Below are 19,251 nucleotides of genomic sequence, written 5' to 3'. Positions count from 1 at the left end.
AATTTTAGAAATTTTCATTTCCACAAAAAGAAATCTTGTACTGATTAGCAGTCAGTCCCATTTCCCCCCATCTCCTCAGCCCTAGGCAAACATTAGTCAGCTTTCCGTCTCTATAGATATTCTGGACATTACATATATATAAATAGAATCATGCAGTATGTAATCTTTTGTGACTGGCTTCTTTTCACTTAGCATAATGTTATCAAGGTTCATGTGTGTTTTAGCATGTATATTCTATTTAATATAAAGTTTTCTCTATATTGTTACTATTCGCTTACAACTTCTCATCTAAAGCAGTCTTCCCAGAGTGTTCCAAAATATTAACAGGTATTAAGGTTAATAACAGGTATTAAGGTTAAGGTTAATAAAGCAGTCTTTCCCAGAGTGTTCCAAAATATTAACAGGTATTAAGGTTAATAAAGTATACTGGGGTCAAATAAATTTGGGAAACTTGGGCTAAGCAAAGGTCTGCATGTCTTACTACAGAATTTCTTTGCTGCGTATGTTCAAGAAGGGAATATAGTGTGAAATATTACAAATTTATGCTGTGTAATATCTCAAGGGCTAATTAACTCCTAGTGTTTACTGTATCTCCAATTTTATCAACAAACCCTTTGTTACTCCAGGCTTTCTGATGGAGATCCATTTGAGAGATCCAGAGAAGCCTCTAGAAACAAAATTTCTCTTAAAATTGTTGACAGATCATTAAATATCGGCAAAAAAGCTGTTTAGTTGTATATAATTCATGAAAGGATGATGTATTAGTTCACTAAGGCTACCATGAAAGGTACCTCAAACTGTTTAGCTCACTCAATAGAAATTAACTGTCTTCACAGTTTTGAAGTCCAAGTCTGAGATGGAGTTAGCAGGGTTGGTTTCTTCTGAGGGCTATGAAGAAGGGTCTGTTCCAAGCAGCTCTCCTCAGCTGCTTGTAGATGGCCATCTTTTCCCTGTATTGTCACATCATCTTCTATCTGCATGTGTCTGTGTCTAAATTTCCCCTTTCTGTAAAGACACCAGTCATTGGATTAGAGCTCACTCTAATAACCTCATTTTAACTTATCTCTGTATAGATAGACCTTTCTCCAAATAAGGCAACATTCTGAACTACTAGGGGCTTAGGACCTCAGCTTCGGAATTTTAGGGGATAACAGTTGAACCCATAACAGATTTATTCTTCAGTATTAGTTGAATAACGAGCTGTTAATGGTGCTTGACCTGAGGGCGGTGGCTGAGGTCTTTGAGAACTGGGTAGCTTATGGATAGGTAATAGAAAGGAGTTTACTTTTTGTCAGTTTTCTGTTTATTTATTAAGAATAATTTATCAAATTTCCTATCTTTTTTAAAAAATTTATTTTATTTATTTTTGGCTGTGCTGGGTCTTCGTTGCTGTGCGCAGACTTTCTCTAGTTGTGGCGAGCGGGGGCTACTCTTTGCGGTGCGCGGGCTTCTCATTGCAGTGGCTTCTCTTGTTGCAGAGCATGGGCTCTAGGCGTGCAGGCTTCAGTAGTTGTGGCCCGTGGGCTCAGTAGTTGTGGCTCATGGGCTCCAGAGTGCAGGCTCAGTAGTTGTGGCTCACAGGCTTAGTTGCTCTGTGGCATGTGGGATCTTCCTGGACCAGGGCTCAAAATCGTGTCCCCTGCATTGGCAGGCAGATTCTGAACCTCTGCGCCACCAGGGAAGCCCAAATTTCCTATCTTTTATCAAAGGACACATACATTAGTGTCAGCAAATCGGGATATTAATACTGTTAGGTCTTCTTTATTAAGAATATTTCAATTCTCATATGTAGTTTTATTTTGCAGTAATCCATCTGCAGTTAGTTTTACTATATTGGCTGTTTTTTTCTTTTTTATTTTTCTTTTTTTTTTTTTTTGTGGTACACGGGCCTCTCACTGTTGCAGCCTCTCCTGTTGCGGAGCACAGGCTCCGGACGCGCAGGCTCAGTGGCCATGGCTCACGGGCCTAGCCACTCTGTGGCATGTGGGATCTTCCCGGACCAGGGCATGAACCCGTATCCCCTGCATCGGCAGGAGGACTCTCAACCACTGTGCCACCAGGGAAGCCTGTTTTTCCTTTTATCTTGTAGAAAATATACTCTGCCCTGTTTTGTTTAAATTTATGTTTCAATTTTTTCTATAAAATTCATTCATGTTTGGGAACTAATTCCCCCAAATATTTATTGAATTAGGTCCTTGTATTTGAATCAGTAAAGTCCATTTTTTTCTTCCCGGTAGTCTCTTTATAAATTTCTTCCTGTTCTTATTCTTTATAATTGTTTCTTATAAAATCCAAACTGTTCTTAGCCGTATAATATTTCTTTGCTGTTTTATCTTTTAAAAAACTTTTATAATATTTCTTTGCTGTTTTATCTTTTAAAAACTGATCAGTAATAGAAAAGTATTTTCAGTCTGTACAGTAGTTGAAAATTTATCTATTAATGAGTCTTTTGCTGCTGTTATATTTATTTTATAGATCGGGATGATGAAGAAATAAACAAACGAGATGACAAAAGAGATATTAATAGATACTGCAAGGAGAGGCCCTCTAAAGATAAGGTATGTATTAAATACTGAAGTATGTTTGACATACATTATTATGTTTAATGTGTACAACGTAGTGATTTGACATTTCTGTATAATACTGTATTTTTTATAATATAATTTCCATTTCTTACATAATCCAGACTTATTATTAAACATAACTAAGTGATTAACTTTATTGATCCTTGTATATCTATATATTACCACTCATCAGAATTCAGTCAGTTGTATTTTGGTATTTGTGGTTTTGTCAGATAATCAATATGTCTTCTTCTATACACATAAATCAGATCAGTTCATTTTAGCTTAAGATGAGGTAAAGGTGTTTGCAGATTTTTAGTATTATATGGACACAGTCTAATTTTCTCACTTATCAGGGGTAAAAGTTATGTACTGTATCTTCTGCATTTTCTTTAGGAAAAAGAAAAGACTCAGATGATCACAATTAACAGAGATCTATTAATGGCATTTGTTTATTTTGATCAAAGCCATTGTGGTTACCTTCTTGAAAAGGATTTGGAAGAAATACTTTATACTCTTGGACTACATCTTTCTCGGGCTCAGGTAATCTATCTCATGGATATTTAAAATGAAAAGCATGTTTAAGTAACTTTGTCTTTTTAGTACCTTTGACCTTTTGAAATATAAAAGCAATACAGGGACTTCCCTGGTGGTCCAGTGGCTAAGACTCTGTGCTCCCAATGCAGGGGGTCCAGGTTTGATCCCTGGTCAGGGAACTAGATCCCACATGCCACAACTAAGACCCGGTGATGCAAAATAAATAAATTAAAAAAAAAAAAAAAGCAATACAGGCTTATAGTAATACAGTTAAGCAATACTGAAATAAATAAAGTAAAAGAAGTTAAAAGTCTCCTCTCCCTCTAGTTCCATTCCTCTGGCCTAATATATAAACTTTTAGATCCTTTTGTAAGCAACTCATATGTGTATATATATGATAGTTCCAGTTTTATAAACAACACATGAAATCACACTGATGGACAACTTTTTTTCATTTAATAATATATCATGGGCATTCTACCATGAAAATGGAGACCCATTTTGTTCTTTTTATTACTGCCTAGTATTCCATGGTATAGATGTGCCTTTATTGCCTTAACTAGTCCCAGTTGCTAAATGGCTTTCATTTTTTAGAACTACAAACTGTGCTTTAATAAACGTGTTTGTACATATACTTTATGTATTGACGTTTCTATTAGACTTTTTTTTGACAATTTTTTTTCAAGTGATAAATTGATTTTAGGTTTATAGAGAAGACAGTTAAAAGCGTAAGTGCTCTAAGTGAGTGGTAGTGGACACCTGAGATGCCATTGATGTTTATCATATGTGAAAATTAGAACACTGATGTTCAAGGAGAATCGAAAACTTATTTTCATCTTTTTAAATAACAGGTAAAGAAGCTTCTTAATAAAGTAGTACTCCGTGAATCTTGCTTTTACCGAAAATTAACGGACACCTCAAAAGATGAAGAAAACCATGAAGAATCTGAAGCATTGCAGGAAGATATGCTAGGTTGAGTATATTATTTTAAGATCATGCCGTTTTATAACCATATTATTAATTAAAGAAGAAAACAACATAGTAAAACATGGTATCTTTTAGGGACTTCCCTGGTGGTCCAGTGGTTAAGACTCTGTGCTTCCACTGCAGGAGGCATGGGTTTGATCCCTGATCAGGGAACTAAGATCCCACATTCTGTGTGGCGTGGCCAAAAGAATATGGTATCTTTTATATTATAGGAAACAGATTGTTACTTCCAACACCAATAATAAAACAGGAATCAAAGGATGTGGAAGAAAATGTTGGCCTTATTGTGTATAATGGTGCAATGGTCGATGTAGGAAGCCTCTTGCAAAAATTGGAAAAGAGTGAAAAAGTACGAGCTGAAGTGGAACAGAAGCTGCAGTTACTAGAAGAAAAGACAGGTAAGGAAAAGCATTGGATATGAGGTACTTTTAACACTCTATTGGGATATATATGTTTACACATATATATACATACCTATACTTGTGTATATCCATACCCTGTTTTAGTCTAGACACATAATAATGTAAGTTTACTTTTCACCATTTCTGTTAAAGGTTATAAAATTGCTTAGCTTTATAAGAACTAACCTTAGGTCTTGATGTGCATTCTCAGGCTCGATTGTTGTTCTGTTGCATCCTTCTAATCCTCCCCTAGTTGCACTTAGTCTTCATCAGTTCCTGCTGCTTTCTCTAGTCTGTACAATTATCTTAAAATGGAACTTGGGTTTAGAAGTAATACTTAGATAAAACTTAATTTAAATGAAATGAGTTATTACAGTGTGCTTTATAACTATTAAAATTGACACTTGTGGCCAGTTTAAAGAATTATATACACTTTTTATTCTCCTAGCTTAAGTATTTTTAACCTGAGAGTCAAATTGGAAATTTTAAGGGGTAAGATGGTGAATTTTGTTTTGTTTTGTTTTTTGACAGATGAAGATGAAAAAACCATATTAAATTTGGAGAATTCCAACAAAAACCTCTCTGGTGAACTCAGAGAAGTTAAAAAGGACCTTAGTCAGTTACAAGAAAACTTAAAGATTTCAGAAAACATGAATTTGCAGTTTGAAAACCAGCTGAATAAGACAATCAGAAACTTATCCACAGTAATGGATGAGATCCACACTGTTCTTAAGAAGGTTAGCTGTTTTGTACCTTCAACATTTTTATAGTTTATTCCTTTTCTAAAAAGTCTATTTTTGGGCTTCCCTGGTGGCGCAGTGGTTGAGAATCCGCCTGCCGATGCAGGGGACACGGGTTCGTGCCCTGGTCCGGGAAGATCCCACATGCCGCGGAGCGACTGGGCCCGTGAGCCATGGCCGCTAGGCCTGTGCGTCCGGAGCCTGTGCTCCGCAACGGGAGAGGCCACAGCAGTGAGAGGCCCGCATACCAAAAAAAAAAAAAAGTCTATTTTTGGCAAATTTAATATTATTAAGCTCTTAGTGGCTTTTCTAACAGAAAATAGTGGTAGCATTCTGTCCTTCGTTAGATTAGTCAAAAGCAGTTCCCCAAAGATGGTATTTTCCTAGAACTTACTTCAGATGTCAACATGATTTATGTGCGCAGACTTTTTTTTTAATCTATTTTTGGCCACGTTGGGTCTCCATTCCTGCGTGCGGGCTTTCTCTAGTTGTGGCGAGCGGGGGCTACTCTTCGTTGTGGTGTGGTGGCCTCTCTTATTGCGGAGCATGGGCCCTAGGCGCGCGGGGTTCAGTAGTTGCAGCGTATGGGGTTCAGTAGTTGCAGCACGTGGGCCCTACAGCACATGGATTTCAGTAGTTGTGCACAGGCTAAGTTGCTCCGTGGCATGTGGGATCTTCCCAGACAGGGTATCAAACCTGTGTCCTCTGAATTAGCAGGCAGATTCCTAACCACTATGCAACCAGGGAAGTCCTTGTGTGCAGACTTCTTAAAAAGCAAGTTTTACTTGGCATTTCTTTTAGAATCAGAGATTGAGTTTGAACTTGAGGAAGAAAGGCCATTCACTTCTTTTTTAAACCCATTTATTGGGCAGAGTTGAGAAACTTTTTGACACTATCAAAATTAATTTATTAGTATTCTTTGTCTCAAAAATATCTAGTAACTCAGTGCCCTTGTAAACTAACTTCAGTAATTGAGAGACCTTCCACCTCCTGGGTCTCACTCAGAGAACAAGAAGACAAAAAAAAACCTACAGTGCAAGGAATATACTGCTGTTAGTAATATAGTCCTAAGAACCTCTAATTTCTTAGGATTTAGATGGCTTTCTCAAATATTAGAAGTCATTCTGCACAGAATTGAGAGATTTCTTTCATTCTCTCTCCTTCCCCCAACCCGGTTCAATTTTCCATAGATGGTGAAATGGACTATCTGCAGTATCTCTGTTTACTAATGTTTGTTTTTAAAGTTACATTTAAGAGAATTTAATAAAATATACTTTTCCTTTGTGTATTTTATAGGATAATGTGAAGAATGAAGATAAAGATCAGAAATCCAAGGAGAATGGTGCAAGTGTATGATAAAATACATGTAGTGATGAAGAATGGTGATAAGTAATGTAATATATAAAATCATGATACAAGAATGTTTGAAAGTGATGCATGTTTGATTTTAGTAGTATAAATATCTGTTAGTTCAAATGATGTATAAAGTTTTATGAATGTGAGAGTCTTTGCTTTTGAAAATTGCTTGTAATTCCTGGCATCCAAATTATTAAACACTCCTTGAGTGAAATAATTTTGCATTGCAAAATGTTTTAGGATGAACTTTGTTATAGTTTTAACCCCAATAAAGTTCATCAGTTTAATTGACAGTAGTGTTTAATTACAAATGTCTTTTATTAAAAACCTAGACAGTTGTAATTTTATTTATAGAATTATCATTACTAGTTTTTTTTTAAAAAATTAGCCTTTTAAAATTTCAGTATGGGGCTTCCCTGGTGGTGCAGTGGTTAAGAATCCGCCTGCCAGTGCAGGAGAGACAGGTTTGAGCCCTGGTCCGGGAAGATCCCACAGGCCGCAGAGCAACTAAGCCCGTGTGCCACAACTACTGAGCCTGCGAGCCAGAACTACTGAAGCCTGCATGCCTAGAGCCCATGCTCTGCAACAAGAGAAGCTACCACAATGAGAAGCCCACGCACCACAACAAAGAATAGCCCCCCACTCAACGCAACTAGAGAAAGTCCGCGGGCAGCAACGAAGACACAATGCAGCCAAAAATAAATTTAAAAAAAAATTTCAGTATGAATCATAAAATAGGATTCTGCTTAAATTTTACAAGTTTTTTGGACCACACTTTTTTTTTTAGTTGTCCTAAAAACCTCTCCAATTTTCAGCCTTTAGAAACATTTATTAAAAATTTAACTCATCCAAATGACAGTATATCAAAAACTAAGAAAATGGGACTTCCCTGGTGGCGCAGTGGTTGAGAGTCCGCCTGCCGATGCAGGAGACACGGGTTCGTGCCCCAGTCTGGGAAGATCCCACATGCCGCGGAGCGGCTAGGCCCATGAGCCATGGCTGCTGAGCCTGCGTGTCCGGAGCCTGTACTCTGCAATGGGAGAGGCCACAGCAGTGAGAGGCCCACGTACCGCAAAAAAAAAAAAAAAAAAAAACCTAAGAAAATAATTGTTAATTGCCATTGTTACATAAAACACATAGTTTTGATATTAATGTTAACTGCTTTCAATTAACTATTCTAGTTTCCCAGAATAGCACTTATATTACTTTTAATTTTGAGGGTTTTTTTTTTTAATGCAGTATGTCAAATGTACGGTCTAGTGCCAAGCCAGTAGATGTCAGTATGATGCCTTAAGTTAAGCCTTCCTTAATTAAAAATAGTTTGTTTTATTAGTCTGTGTACTTCCTTCAAAATTTTAGATACATAATAGTTCATTAAGTATTGAGTGAAAATGTAGGAAATGCAACATACTCTAAAGCAGTGGTTCTCAACAGGGGGTGCATTAGCCCCCAGAAGACGTTTAGCAGTGTCTGGAGACATCTGTACCCGTCCCACCGAGGTGAATGCCACTGGCATGTAGGTAGTCGAGGCCAAGAACTTGGCTGAATCACCTGCTTTGCATGGAACGGCCCCCGGCAACAAAGGGTTTCCCAGCCCCATATGTCAGTAGTGCCCCGCTGGAAAAACTCTGGTCTAAAGGAGTATAGGGTTAAAAATGACATGTCTTTGAAATAACACTAGTGAAAGCTGAATTGCATCTGTAGCAAATATCAGGTTTTCTGTATGTAAATAACCCTCCCTGGAACGTTTCACTGTCAGAGAATTATATAGTATATTAGGGTTTTTATATTTTATTTTGCTAGAATAATGATTTGGTGTTCCAAACGGGTTAATAATGAGAATGTAAGTGCCCTGTTACATGTATCTTAAGCTGAATGGAGTCCACATAGTTCTTACTAAGAAATAGATTAAAATACCTAAAATTCTTTCAAACCAATTTTTTTTCTTTTTACCTTAAGTTGCTCTTTCTGATTGTAATGGTTTGTTGAACTTCTCTGAGGTTGAATTACTGATTGATCCATAATTACACAGTTACTGTATAAATGTTTCTCTATCTTTTAGGTAAGATAAATCATTATAGGGTAGTTAGAAAGTTTTTTTCTCAGGAAAATCCTGGAGATAATCTTTTAACTAAAAGACAGTGAAGAATATAGTTCTTTAATACAGTATGATTTTGAATGAGAAAAATCATTATAAAGTCTACCTGTCAGACTTATTTTTTCCCAGAGATAGTTAAATGAGAATAATATCGGGAGAATGGAGAAAAAATATAAATCTTTCCATTATATTATTACTTAGAGGTAAATTAGAAGTGGAAAATGAGATGACTAAGCTAGGGAAAAAGATAACATATAGAATAATTGGTTTTAGTGAAAATGAGGTAAAGAAAACCTGTTTTTGTCTTTCTAAACTGTTTTGGATTTTTATTCAGAAGTAAACGTGCAGTCTGTTCTTACATTCTATCAGCTGACATTGACCAAACCAAAAAAAACTTAGTAGGTCTATGGTAGCATTTAATTTTGTTTTCCCATCTTTTTTATGTTCTGGATGCCTGTTTTTATATTTCTAATGCTCATTTAAGTCATTTTAAGACAATGAAATTTTAAGATTTTAATATTTCTTTCTGAATATTGCCTAAGTTGTAGAAAATTACTCCTCAAAATGTAACAGCACAAAAAATCCTTTTTAAAGAGAATTACAGTGACACTTAGACTTTATATGTGTACAGCTTTTCACTCTCAAAAGAAACATGTGAAGACCCTGAACTGGGTGGGCTGGGGTAGGTGGGACAGACTAGCTGATGCTCTTTTCGTCTATCCTTTCTATGCACCCTAAAGGCTCAGAGTACACTTCACGTGTTACCATACAACTGCACCTCACCCCTTGCACAAGTGGATGATGTGTGGAGAACAGTACATCCATTGTGTACCCCTGGGCAACTCATTCTCTCTTTATACCCTAAGAGTGGCCAGGATATGGAGTTGTACCTTTGCTAAGGGGTCAAGCTTTGGGGACTTTTGTCAAAGGTGGACTCAAGAGGAAAGACACTTGAAGATGCTTTTACATTGGTAAATCTTAGGATCCATCTTCAGCACCAGTGGAGACATGAACTTGGACATGGGACCAAAGACCATGACAATTCCAAGAGTCTCAGCTCTCAGGTACCTTCCCTATGCTTCAGCTGAGGGAAAAATCTCAGGTGCCTTTGTTTTGTGGGCCACAGGGTCTTAGCTGAGGTCACGGGGACAAACAGGGATTTGTGCCACAGTGACAGTTGTGTTGTGCCTTAATACAAAGGCAGTCACTTCTTTCTGGTCAGAAAAGCAGTATTTGTTAGAGGGCAAAAAAAAAGCTTGGAAATTTCTAATTTTCTGCTAAAGAAAGGCATTTGGAATATGTTAAACATGGATGAGTTTGCTTATTAAAATATGGGTGAGGGGCTTCCCTGGTGGCGCAGTGGTTGAGAGTCCACCTGCCGATGCAGGGGACACGGGTTCGTGCCCCGGTCCGGGAGGATCCCACATGCGGCGGAGCTGCTGAGCCCGTGAGCCATGGCCGCTGAGCCCGCGCGTCCAGAGCCTGTGCTCCGTGACGGGAGAGGCCACAGCAGTGAGGGGCCCGTGTACCGCAAAAAAAAAAAAAAATATGGGTGAGGACTTGCCTGGTGGTACAGTGGTTGAGAATTATCCTGCCAATGCAGGGTACACAGGTTCGAGTCGTGGTCCGGGAAGACCCCCACATGCTGCAGAGCAACTAAGCCCGTGCAGCACAACTATTGAGCCTGTGCTCTAGAGCCTGCGAGCCACAACTGCTGAAGCCTGCGTACCTAGAACCCGTGCTCCGCAACAAGAGAAGCCACCGCAATGAGAAGCCTGCGCACCACAACGAGGAGTAGCCCCCGCTCGCCGCAACCAGAGAAAACCCACGCACAGCAACAAGACACAATGCAGCCAAAAAATAAGGAAAGAAAGGAAGGGAGGGAGGAAGGAAGGAAGGAAAGAAAGAAATACCAGTTTCAGGAAGATGTAGTAGACATACTTTTCTGTATTCTTACCATTTAACAATAACTAAAAAACTGGGAGAACACCCATGTTCATCACAGCATTCTCTATATTAGCTATAATAGTAGGAAAGTTGTTAAAAGTAAATCCTAAGAGTTCTCATCACAAGGAGTAAAACTTTTTTTTTATCTATATGAGATGAAGAATGTTAAATTATTGTAATCATTTCACAATATATGTAAGTCATGCTGTACACCTTAAACTAATACAGTGCTGTATGTCAATTACATGTTAATAAAACTGGGGGAAATTTTTAAAATATATATATTAACAGGAATAAAAAACTCAATGGATGACACAGCAATTCCACTCCTAGGTATATACCCAAGATAAAAGATATGTCCACACAAAAACTTGTTACATGAATGTTCACGGTAGCATTATTCATAGTAGCCAGATTGACTGGTTCTCTTCCAGAAACAATATCTCAAAGGTTAAAAATTCATCTCCTAGAAACATTTCCAACAGACAGGTGAATGCCTCCTAAGTTTGCAAAGCTGGTAAAAACCCTGGGATTAAATAACAGATGGATTTGGGAAATGGCATAAGTGCAGCCCAAGGCTAGTGTACTTTGTGCTTTAAAGAAGAATGGTTCAAAGTAGGTTTTAATTAAATATTTATGTTATAGCCAGAAATAGCAAGTGGTCTTTGTGTGGTCAGGGACTGGCTTTCAAAAGGTCTATCATCTAAGAAAGAAAATGAATGGGCATTAAATATTTATTATTTATATGTTAGAAGTAGATTCTGTTCTTTCCCTGCCTGAAGGAAAATAAAAAGGCTAGAGATAAGCAGTGAGCTGCATTTGGAAATACAATCTTATAAAGACTAGGAGGCTAGGTTCAACTATTAAGTGGATATGAGGTTCTACTGAGGCCAAATAATGTGAAATATTAAACCCTTTACTATTTAGCTGGGGACCACAAGGGAATAACTTTCCATTGTTTTTGGCTGAATTTTTTCACCTTTAGAATGAAAAAAATAACATGACAAATTTCTTTGCTGAAGCATAGGCTACTAACTGCTGTATTAATTTTCCAAACCCTTATATGACCCTTGTAAAGGAGAATTTATCATAGCAAACTAAACCCAAGACAAGTTTATGTTTTTGATTTATCTTCAATCTGAAAATTTGGAATGATCATAAGCCACACAGCATGCAAACTCCTCATATTTTGTCTCTTTAGATGTGAGAAAGTTGAACTCCAAGATCAGTGTTGTAATAACTCTATATAACCGCTTCCTAGAGATCACATTTAAACTTGTACCCTGCTCTTTATGATGCTTCATTTACCTGAATTGCTAGAGCAGTAGCACAGTATCAATTGTTGTTGGACCAAAGGTAAAATTTGCACGTGATTTAGTAGCCCAGAGAATTTTTAGGGCAAAAGCCATGAAAACACAAATGCTAATTTTTTTAAAAGTGTTTGGAAAAAGTTCAATTGTGAAGTTAAATTAATCCCCCAAATTTGAGAATCCAGAACAAACTTCATGTGAAGAGGCACCATCTTAACCACATGTTAACAATAATGAAACTGCAGTATTGCGATAAAGGAGAAAAAGTGATTATATGGCATTCTTTGACGTTAAGTGCAGGGCACATGGATTCTAAAACTGGTGAATTGGAAAGCCATCTGCCCTCAAGAGCAGATGTAAAACAATGCCAAGATCCAAATATTTAAAAGATGATTGAAATATCTAAACCTGGACTTCAAAATATTTTTAAAGTTTTTAAATAACTTAGTAAAGCTTAGCATAACTTAGTAAATCTCCACTTAGAAAATACAAAGGGGGAAAATCCAATGAGAGATAACCCAGAAACTAGTTACCCCAGCAATGCCCACAATAAGATTTTTCTTACCCTTAGAAGGAAGCTATCCTAACAGATTCATACACTTTATATGAACAAAATCTCAATGCACAGTTTCACAACAGCTTAGGATCTCCTACAGAAAACACAAGGACTCTTTAAAAGCATTGGTTTTGCTTCCCGTCTTGAGTTTACCTTTAAGCCAGAGTACTGCTGGAGCAATGCTGAATGTCTGGGAAAGCAAGAAGCTTGTGGATCATAGCTTTTACCTCCAGAGGCTTCAGTTTCCTAAGGTGGTCTTTTTCTGCAGACTGCTAGAGTTCCCAGGCAAACCAACAGCTAAACATGACCAAGCTCTAAAACAGAAAAAATTAACTGTGGAGTTGAAGGCTAAGCTTTAGAATGGCGAGGTTCTTATTTCATTCCAAATTCAGATTTACCCTGGATTTGATTTCACTCAGTTTGAAATTAGGATGGCTCACACTAAAAAAAATTTAAATATATGAAAATGCTTAGATATTTTAGATTAATAAACATCTGTAAAACCACCTGAGGCAGTTAAGCCTGCATTTCAGCTCTGCCTAGCTCTAAGTTTCAGATATCTTTAAACTGTAGATTTAGGCATACCAGGTTTCTGATCTAATCTAAACTGCCTGACCTGTCTTGAGGAGTTACACCACTAGGTAGGATTTATCACTTTCATTGTCTTTAAATGTGGTGTGAACCCAAATGCCACCACCCTCACCAAACTCTAGTCTTCAATTAAAATCTGTGTAGATGAGCTACCTGGCTCCTGGCTTCTGCCTTCTTTGCTGAACCTGAGGCCCCAGCTCTGAATCCTGCCTCTGTGGTTGGGGTCCTGACAGTCTGCAAAATCCTCTCCTCTTTAGGGGCTGGACTCTGTATTCATGAGCTTGACACTGGTTGAGGTCTAATGCTAACTGAACAATTTCCCCTGGAACTAAGATTATAATCTTCCTGATTTTCAGTAATACTGACAAAGCCTGGAAGATTACCATCTTCACACCCCCTTTACTCTCCTACCCACCAAACCGAACTTTGGACGGTGAAGTCAGTCATTCCACATTAGTTAGATTATGTTCAGTATCTGATACGTTACAACGGAATTATATAGTCACGTCAGCTTGAGGATGAGAAGTGAAAAAAAAAAAAAAACTATAAAGACTGATTTAATTCAGTTGCTTAAGCAGTTGTGACCCTTCCCATAAACTACTTCAAAGTATATACCTTCTCAAAGTGACTACACTGCAGGTTCCCGGACTTGCTTTCAGTCATTGAACAAATATTTCAGTGTCTATCCATTGTAAAAATATTTACCAATGGATTAATATTTACCCCGACAGAGAAAGCCCAAAATGCTCAGAGATAATATCTCCAAGACAACCGCTACTTTTCTTAGAGTTTTAAAAATCACATATCAGCACTTTGTTATAAAGCAGAAACAAACACACTATTGTAAAGCAATTATACTCCAATAAAGATGTTTTAAAAAAATCACATATCAGTAGGAAAAACTGCTCTCTGTGTATACCTTAGTTCAGAGGTTCTCCAAGCATGTTAACCTAGAAAGGCAGCAGCAGTACCCGGGAACTTGTTAGAAATGCAAATTCTTGAGCCCTACCCCAGACCAGCTCAATCAGAAATTCTGGGGATAGGATAGATCCAGCCATCTGTGTTTTAACAAGACTCCCAGGTGATTCTGATGCTTACTAGTTTAAGAACCACTGCCTTAGTTTAGGTCCAGTGATCATATTCAGATTCCACCATTAATGGGGCTGAAGCAAGGAGGTGACTCTGACGTAAGTACCCTATCTGAATACCTGACATAATATGTCCTCTCTACAACAAGAAAAACCAAGTGTATAATTTATGGTCAAAAATATTTGGGGACTCAACCTTCATTCATGTATAAGCCTGCGGCTTTTTTTTTTTTTTTTTTTTGCGGCTTTAACATTTTTATTTATTTTTTTAAAACCCAGCAGTTCTTTTTTGCAGGGGGGCTGCGTTGGGTCTTTCTTTTTTGCTGTGTGCGGGCTTTTCTAGTTGTGGTGAGGGGGGGCTACTCCTCGTTGTGGTGCGTGCGCAGGCTTCTCCCTGCGGTGGTGGCTTCTCCTGTTGCAGAGCACGGGCTCTAGGTGTGGGGCTTCAGTAGTTGTGGTGCATGGGCTCAGTAGTTGTGGCTCACAGGCTTAGTTGGTCCATGGCATGTGGGATCTTCCCAGACCAAGGATTGAACCTGTGTCCCCCGAATTGGCAGGCAGATTCTTAACCTCTGCACCACCAGGGAAGCCCCCAAACTAATATTTCTAATTTAAAATGTGATATAGGGCTTCTCTGGTGGCGCAGTGGTTGCGAATCCACCTGCCGATACAGGGGACACTGGTTCGCGCCCCGGTCCGGGAAGATTCCACATGCCGCGGAGCGGCTGGGCCCGTGAGTCATGGCGGCTGAGCCTGCGTGTCCCGAGCCTGTGCCCTGCAATGGGAGAGGCCACAACAGTGAGAGGTCCGCGTACTGCAAAAAAAAAAAAAAAAAAAAAATGTGATATAGAGTATGATTCCATTTTTCTAAATTTCTTTCTTTCTATATTTACCTAGAAAGATGTTCACCTTGTTAAAGATAATAATTTCTGGGTGGTAGAATTTCAAGTGAATTATTTTCTTTTTGTACTTTTAATTTTTAATAATGAAATAATAGTGATGTATCATTTTTCGGAAAGAATAGAGGCATTCTAATCTTAATTTTTGACCGTGTGCACGACATGCAGGATCTTAGTTCCCTGACCAGGGATTGCACCCACACCCCCTGCATTGGAAGCACAGGGTCTTAACCACTGGACTGCCAGGGAAGTCCTGAGAGGCATTCTAAAAAATAAAGTGTGTGGTTTGGGGGAGGATTGGGAGATATTAATGTCCCCAAAGAAATGTCTACAATCTAGAAAACCTAGTAGATCTCCTTTCTGAGTGGTCGTAATCGGTTTAAAAGAATTTTCTTTTCCTGTTGTCCACTAGTGTGATTTACCTCTCATCACCATTTGGCAATTTGAATATCCAAGAGGGACAGTTTATTCGTTTAAAAAACAATTCTTGGGGCTTTCCTGGTGGCGCAATGGTTGAGAATCCGCCTGCCGATGCAGGGGACACGGGTTCATGCCCCGGTCCGGGAAGATCCCACATGCCGTGGAGTGGCTGGGCCCGTGAGCCATGGCGGCTGAGCCTGCGCGTCCGGAGCCTGTGCGTCTGGAGCCTGTGCTCCGCAACGGGAGAGGCCACAACAGTGAGAGGCCCACGTACCACAAAAAATAAAAATAAAAAATAAAAATAAATAAAAAATAAAAAACAATTCTTGACTTCAGATTCATTTGAGGAACATGGAAAGTATGGGTGTATGTGCCCTCTTAACAGTCAAAATATAAATATTAATATATAATACTATTATAAATATTATGAATAATATAAATATAAAAGGCTGCATTGACATAAAAAACAAACCATGACATTGTGAATGTACTGACTGCCACTGAATTGTTCATGTTATTTTATTTATTTATTTTTGGGCGAGTTGGGTCTTCATTGCTGTGTGTGGGCTTCTCATTGTGGTGGCTTCTCTTGTTGTGGAGCACAGGCTCTAGGCACGTGGGCTTCAGTAGTTGTGGCATGCGGGCTCAGTAGTTGTGGCACACAGGCTTAGTTGCTCTGCAGCATGTGTGATCTTCCCGGACCAAGGATTGAACCCGCGTCCCCTGCATTGGTAGGCGGATTCTTAACCACCGTGCTGCCAGGGAAGTCCCTGAATTGTTCATTTTAGAATAAACAATTTGATTTATTTAGAATAAGAAATTTACATTATGTGACTAGCACATCAATTTTTAAAAATCATGAATTATTTCGAATAACAAACTATGCACTCTCCAGGAACAAAAGTTTTATCTATGTTTTATGAGATGATCCACCAAAGGGTTTAAGAAGTAAGCTCTGCTCATCTTATTAAAATATAGCAATATGCACATAAAAATTTATTTACAGTAAATTTTTAGGTTATCTAGTACAAAACAAAGTTGCCTGTCAAAATATTTTCACTTGTAAGAAATGCATTTTGAGAACTCACTGGCCCTTGGAGGTGGGTCTTTGATTTCCTAAAAAATTCAGAACTCTGAAGTAGACGGACTGGTGCTCTTGAATTGAATTCCAAGGAAGCTGATTACTACACATGGCTCTAATAAAGTTTTGCCATAAACATCTGTGGGAAATCTGAGAGTAATCTTGTGGAGGGATATTAAGTTTGCAGCACCTGTTGCTGTTTACCCCTGAAGTGTTAGGTCCCCTTGTGGTAAATGAGGTGAATTCTTTGACACTTTTTCCTAAGGCGTCCAGAAAGCTCTAGGGATTGGTAAGAGGGCTGCCTTTCACTTTTTAAGACCTGGTTTGAATCTAACCAGGTTAACCTTGTGACCTTGAATTGTTTGTGTGAAATGAGGTGGTGATCTCAGTTCTGCCTTAAGGAAATGCCTTTCACATAGAAATTGGCACTAATTGGCCGCTCTGTTGACAGGGTTAGCGGAGAGGCTCATGATTGAATGGGCAGTGAGAACAGAAACTAAATCACCCCACCTCAGCTCAGCCTGTTGGCTGGAGGACACGCAGGGCAGCTACCAGTTCTCCCCTCTTCCAGCAGCATCCAACATGCAAAGCAACTGGGTTGAACCAGGAGGCCTAGAAGGCCTACGATTTGTGCATTAAGGATACTTTCGATGTGTCTGGCCCTGTTCTGTAAAGCAATCTTGACACGAATAGGGCTCTGGACCAGGATTCTGCAAACTTTTTCTGTAAAGGGCCAGAGAGGAAATGTTTTAGGCTTTGCAGACCTTACAGTCTCTGTTGCAACCACTCAACTCTGCTGACAAGAGCAGCCATAGAGAACGCACACATGAAAGTGTGCCGGCGTTCCAGTAAAACTTAATGGACAGGGCTTCCCTGGTGGCACAGTGGTTGAGAATCCGCCTGCCAATGCAGCAGACACGGGTTCTAGCCCTGGTCTGGGAAGATCCCACGTGCCGCGGAGCAACTAAGCCCGTGTGCCACAGCTACTGAGCCTGGCGCGTCTGGAGCCTGTGCTCCGCAACAAGAGAGGCCGCGACAGTGAGAGGCCTGCGCACCACGATGAAGAGTGGCCCCTGCTCGCTGCAACTAGAGAAAGCCCACACGCAGCAACGAAGACCCAACACAGCCAAAAATAAATAAATAAATTTATTTATTAAAAAAAAAAAAAAACTTAATGGAGAGTACAACATTGTAAATCAACTATACTACAATAAAAATTAATTTTAAAAAACTTAATGGACACTGAAATTTGAATTTCATCTAATCGTCACATATCAATAAATATTATTTTTCTTTTGATATTTTTTCTCCAACTTTAAAAATGTAAACACCATTCTTAGCTTGCAGGCCATACTAAAACAAGCAGTGGGCCGGCTTTGGCCAACCATCCTTAGTTTTGCCCATCTCTGCTCTAGACTGAGTGTTGGAGGTCTCCTTCACTTTCACTCCTGGCTCAAACACTAACTAGCTATGGACCCAGGGCACTTTAACTTCTGTGGCCCTCAGTTTCTTTTTGAAGTATGTTTGACAGAACAGATGAAACAAAGTTCCTTTTAGCCATAATATTAAATTTCCTGATTCCATTATAGGAGCAGAAGTCACCCCAAGCACTGTTATGTATGGGAAATGGAAATTAGTTTACTTAAAGGAAACAAATCTTAATATCCTCAGTGTGAGGAACACACTGTTCCTCCTACTGTGAGGAACAATGTCACAACTCTGAGAGCAAGATCAAAATTTGTAGCCTCATAGGTGATTCACTTTGTTGTAAAGCAGAAACTAACACACCATTGTAAAGCAATTATACTCCAATAAAGATGTTAAAAAAAAAAAAAAAAGATGTTAAAAAAAAAATTGTAGCCTCCTAACTCCATTCAAAGGCTCATTCATACCACTTCTTTCTATTTCTCTAGTGCTATTCTTCTTCTTTCCTGTTGTTTTTTTGGTTTGTTTTTGTTTTTGGTGAGTGAAGAAAACACAGTGCCAGAGATTATTGGAAAACATTTTTCTCCTTCAAAGATGTTATTTAAAAATGTTAATGTTTTTGTGTCTTATTGGCAAGTATATTTTACAAGCACTCTGCCACCTAGGTGTACCTTATTGTTAGAGGTGATGACTGAGGGTTAGTAATCATTTTTACTGAAGAGCAGAAAAGAAAATCACCAAACAACTTATTCAAAACACTGATATATATATTTAAAGGTGAAGGTATTTTAAGAGCATATTTATTTCTTCATAGATCACGTTTCATGTAACTCTTCATTTTTCCTTTTGTTCTTTATATCAGATATCCAGTCAATGTTCGCATTTCTCATAAATTGTTTTTTTTTTCCATTTTTAACAAGAAGTTTAATTAAACAACAAGGTGCTTGACTTGAAAGGAAAACTAAGATTCATTTCTTTTAATTTATCTCTACTTAAAGATGGATTGCCCTACTTTTAACAGCTATGTACAAAGAAGTTATAAAATTGTCCTTTGTTTTACAACGATAAATGAAAAGCATTAAAATTCTCCAATCGAACAAGGTATGCAAGAATTTTTATGTTGTTCTTTTTTTCTTAAACAGTGAGAGCAAAATAACTTACCAGAATATAAAGATAAGAGCTCATGAGGATGCCACTAATAGAGAAAAAGGGGTATTTTCACAGAACCAGTATTTTTCCCCTGCCCATCTC

The 19,251-nt window shown here is 38.4% G+C and overlaps 2 protein-coding genes across 6 annotated transcripts in view; one reads left to right on the top strand and one right to left on the bottom strand.

The window, feature by feature from the left end:
* CCAR1 (cell division cycle and apoptosis regulator 1) overlaps positions 1 to 8,518 on the top strand; it is a 56,628-nt gene extending 48,110 nt beyond the window's left edge. For all 5 annotated transcript variants that reach the window (XM_059052666.2, XM_059052669.2, XM_059052667.2 and 2 more), the window contains 6 exons: positions 2,476 to 2,558; positions 2,961 to 3,107; positions 3,953 to 4,073; positions 4,301 to 4,486; positions 5,021 to 5,226; positions 6,526 to 8,518. In XM_059052666.2, coding sequence (XP_058908649.1) covers positions 2,476 to 2,558; positions 2,961 to 3,107; positions 3,953 to 4,073; positions 4,301 to 4,486; positions 5,021 to 5,226; positions 6,526 to 6,585 — 803 coding nt within the window. In that variant the 3' untranslated portion in view covers positions 6,586 to 8,518. The remainder of the gene's footprint in view (positions 1 to 2,475; positions 2,559 to 2,960; positions 3,108 to 3,952; positions 4,074 to 4,300; positions 4,487 to 5,020; positions 5,227 to 6,525) is intronic.
* The window catches only part of TYSND1 (trypsin like peroxisomal matrix peptidase 1), a 1,185,869-nt gene that overhangs the window by 42,762 nt on the left and 1,123,856 nt on the right, over positions 1 to 19,251 (bottom strand). The window lies entirely within an intron of this gene.

The sequence above is a fragment of the Kogia breviceps genome, chromosome 2, assembly GCF_026419965.1.
Source record: "Kogia breviceps isolate mKogBre1 chromosome 2, mKogBre1 haplotype 1, whole genome shotgun sequence".
NCBI classification, from domain to species: Eukaryota; Metazoa; Chordata; class Mammalia; order Artiodactyla; family Physeteridae; genus Kogia; species Kogia breviceps.
Note: the sequence above shows the minus strand (reverse complement) of the source record. Positions and strands in the feature narration are given on the sequence as shown.